The sequence below is a fragment of the Haemorhous mexicanus genome, chromosome Z, assembly GCF_027477595.1.
Source record: "Haemorhous mexicanus isolate bHaeMex1 chromosome Z, bHaeMex1.pri, whole genome shotgun sequence".
In the NCBI taxonomy this organism is placed as follows: Eukaryota; Metazoa; Chordata; class Aves; order Passeriformes; family Fringillidae; genus Haemorhous; species Haemorhous mexicanus.
Genome location: NC_082381.1, coordinates 30649381 through 30653349, shown reverse-complemented (window position 1 = coordinate 30653349; position 3969 = coordinate 30649381). Strand labels below are relative to the sequence as shown.

At 45.6% G+C, this 3969-nt stretch overlaps 1 protein-coding gene across 1 annotated transcript; it reads left to right on the top strand.

Moving 5' to 3' along the window:
• Positions 1-899: 899 nt before the first annotated feature.
• On the top strand, positions 900-3760 carry LSM5 (LSM5 homolog, U6 small nuclear RNA and mRNA degradation associated). The gene is made up of 5 exons (XM_059874004.1): positions 900-1050; positions 1531-1626; positions 1857-1884; positions 2493-2565; positions 3490-3760. Exons 1-5 carry the CDS (start codon positions 1005-1007, stop codon positions 3520-3522), a joined length of 276 nt encoding a protein of 91 aa, XP_059729987.1. The 5' UTR covers positions 900-1004; the 3' UTR covers positions 3523-3760.
• Positions 3761-3969: the final 209 nt, after the last annotated feature.

The window sequence follows — 3969 nt, the reverse complement described above, 5'->3', positions numbered from 1 at the left end:
CTGAAGTCATTAACATATGTTTCCTTCCCTCTTTCCATGTGTTCTTCTGTCCTGGGGGTCTCTTTGGTGATCCCTGGTAGTCATGGACTCCAAAGTCATAGCTGACAGCCTTGTGAACTGGTAAAAGTTGGCACAACTGGGCTGGTTGCTTTCCAATTCTTCTTCCTACAGAATAAGCATTGTGCAGTTCCATAGGTCAATGTTTTTGGAAGAATAAGCATTGTATTAAACCACCCATTGTGCAAACAATTCTTCATATGGCAACAGGGATCTGTCTGCAAGAAGGATATTGAGGTGCTGGAGTGAGTTCAGAGAAGGGCAGCAGAGCTGATGAAGGGCCTGGAGCTCAAGTCCTCTGAGAGGCTGCTGAGAGAGCTGTGTTGTTTAGTGTCAAGAAAAGGAAATTCAGGGGACTTATCACTCTCTACACCTGCCCGAAAGGAGGTTGTAGATAGGCAGGGATTGGTCTCTTTCTCCCAGGTAGCAAGTGACAGGACAATAGGACAGCCCCAAGCTGTGCTGGGGAGGTTTAGGTTGGACATTAGAAAAAATTTCTTCACAGAAGAGCAGCCCAAGGGGCTGGTAAAGTCAGTATCCCTTGAGTTGTTTAAGGGAAGACTGGATGTGGCACTCAGTGCTATGTTTTGGTTTACATGGCGGGATTCATGGGGGCCTCGGTGATCTCAGAGATCTTTTCCAACCTGCTTTCTTCCGTGATGCTGTAGCAGCTGAGCCATCACAGCGCACACTACACAGTTCGCGGTCCTGGCGCGGGGGCACACCAGTACCGGCTGGGCCGGCAGGACGAGACGAAAGGGGGAAAAAGCGGATTTCCTTTAAATCTCGTCCCTACCTGCAGGCAGCGCCCAGCGTGACGCCCAAGGCACGGCGGCACCGCGAGGGGAGCGCGGGCGGTGCCGCAGCGGAGCGGGGCGGCGCGGCTGCCGGCCCGGCCCTTCCCGTGAGGGCGGGGGCGGCGGCCATTGGGCAGGGCCGGTTCCGACATGGCGGCCAGCGCGGTGTCCAACCCGTCCCAGCTCCTGCCGCTCGGTAACGATGGGGGATTCCCGGAAGCCCAGTCGAGGCCTGGGCCGGGGTGCCTCTCGGCGGGTCGGGGCGGCGGCGAGCCCCTCTGGGGGGGCCGCGCAGCGCCGGCGCCTGGCGGGAAGCGGGCGGGCGGGAGCGCCTGGCGTCAGGGCCCGCGCGCGGCCCGGGAGGAGATCGGGGTCTGGGGCCAGCGGAAAAGGGGGATGTGAGTGGGGGATTGGTGTGGGGGTGTTGGGGTCTGGGGGATGAGATGTGGGGGTGTTGGGGTCTGGGGGATGAGATGTGGGGCTGTGGGAGGGTCAGAGGGAGGCCGGTGGGAATGGGGATGGGTGTAAGGATGTCGGGGGAGGGGGTGCTGGTTTATGTGGGAGAGTGTGTAAGGCTGTGTGGCATGTGCCTCTCTTTGTGTAAATAAACACAAAAAAACCCGTAAGGCACGAAACCATTCCTTTGTAGAACGTATGCTTCTCTGTATATCTGCAGAACTTGTGGACAAGTGCATCGGTTCACGTATTCACATCGTGATGAAGAGTGACAAAGAAATTGTTGGGACTCTTCTAGGATTTGATGACTTTGTCAGTATCCTTTTATGGACTGCCTTTAAGGCTGTCTGCTTTATGCTCTGGCCCAAATAATTTATAGCTCTTGAGAGTTTTGGGTTCGCTGAATTGAACTTCTTTATATGGATCAGTTGTATTCTGATATTTTCAACTTTCAGGTAAAATGACATTTTGGCATAAAATGAAAAGAGCATTAAATAGTCTAGTTTTAAAATCTGGGTGTTATTTTCCTTGAAACTGGATTTTCAGATATGGTGCTGGAAGACGTTACGGAATTGTAAGTATGTTTTCTGCCTCTTGTTGCTATTTAATTTGTTTCACTGAGATAAAGTACTGTGTAAGATCTGCAAAAAAAAAAAGTTTTTACATTTATGGAATACTTACCAGCTGAGTAGTTTAACATTGGACTTAAAACTATAGAAAGTGATCTGTTCAGGACAGCCGTGTCATAGAGTAGCTATTGTGTGGTTTATACTTGTATAGGGATCCTATTTGTAGTGTCAGTTTTGCATGGGTTGTATGGGAAACTTTCCAGTAGTTAATTTGTTTTTACACTTCTTTAAGACCTAGGCTAAGATTCAACAAGGTAGCAAACTTAAATATTTTTACTTTGTCATAACATGTTGATCTATCATATTCAAGAAATTGTCAAGCTTTAGAGGGTGAATACACATCTCGATGTACTGAGTAGAAGAGACCTTTTCAGTTAGCTTTCTGTACCTAGGTGCTCCATTTATCAAGATCATGCTGCCATGTAGCTGATTTATTTGTTAGTTCCAGCAATGGTCACCTTAATGCAGAGATTTCTGTCCATTCTGTTGTCAAATCTGGAGCCACTGTTACCTGGTTCTGTGTTCTTACTTACTGTTTCTAACACTTCTTCAGTGAGATCACACCTGAGGGCAGAAGAATCACAAAGCTGGACCAGATTCTGCTCAATGGAAATAACATAACTATGGTGAGTCGTCAGAAGCTGCATATGTTGACTTTCTGTGCCTGTAATTCGATTGGTGATTGTATTCAACTCCTTTAAGCCGAGCTTTCCTGACAGTTATGCTACATCAGGAAGTTTCAAGTAGCTTGTCTGCATAGCTGGCCACAAAGCCTGGACTTCCAGTACAAGGGTATTCCTAATTTTGTGGGAAGAGGAAGGCTGACGTAGAAAGATTTGAGTCTTGGCTCTGTATGAATGAGAAATAGTTTCCATTGTGTTGTTTTACCTATCTTGCACCTCTGCACTGTGTGTCGGAGCAGGTGCCATCCTGTGTTAACTTCTTAGCCTTTTTTCTGCTTTGGTTATTGTTCTGCATGTTGAAAAGACAGCATACGTTCTGACTCCTTGTATGGGGTGAAATTCCTACCATCCAGTTAAACTGGGGGTGTGTTGCCCTTGATGAAGAGCCAGGTGAATTTTCAGCAAGACATGGATACATTTCCGCATTAGATCTCGTGTGTCTTTTTGGGATGTATCTTCCCAGGAAGTCTATGATTTAGACTTATTCTTATTTTGATCCCAAAACCAGTGAAGCTCTTTCTCTTTAGAAGTACTCAGCTGATAATGAAAAAGATACCAGTAAAAGTAGCGGTTAATACTTTTTTCCCCACCTTGTGTTTTTCCTTTTGTTTTTCTTTTTCTGTTCTTCAATTCTTTGCTTTCTTCACAAGGAGGTGCTATGCAGGTTTTCTCCCTGCTGCCTTTTTGGTTTGTTCTTCTCTGGCAATAACTGACTTCATCTGTTGGGATAGTCTGAAAGCCACTTTTGTGGTCTAGCATGAAGTCTCCATGTCCTAAAATGCTTGTTGTAATGTAAGAGCTGTCATGTATGGTTTTGTAAAGCTTTACTCTATGGCATTAATGCAAAAATGTCTTACTCTTTTATAGCTAGTTCCTGGAGGAGAAGGACCTGAAGTATGAAGACATGAAGTCTTCAGTATGTATAAAGTACATATGTACTTTATATGTATATGCAAAATCTAAATAGAGATTTTGGGGTAGGAATGTTTTGTTCGTTTGCTTTGCTTACACACTTGACATTGTACAAAAGACAACTCTCTAGGAAAAGTGCTGGTGGTAGTGTTGATTTTGTAAGTAGAAATCATGACTTTCTTGTAAAGACACCTGAACCTCTTCTGAATAAAAGGCTTTTTCCTTATTGGTTACTGTATTCTGTTAAGTGACTGCACATATTTGATAATTTTATTACTATTTGATGGAGTAGAAAAATGGCAGTTGTGTTTCGGTTGCTATCATTCTTCATTTTTTCTACATCTGTTGCATTTGTTTCTGGTCCAAGGCTATATAATACACAAGTCATGAGCCAGGACCTTGCTGGCAGGTACTGAGCTGGATGTTTTGTTCGAA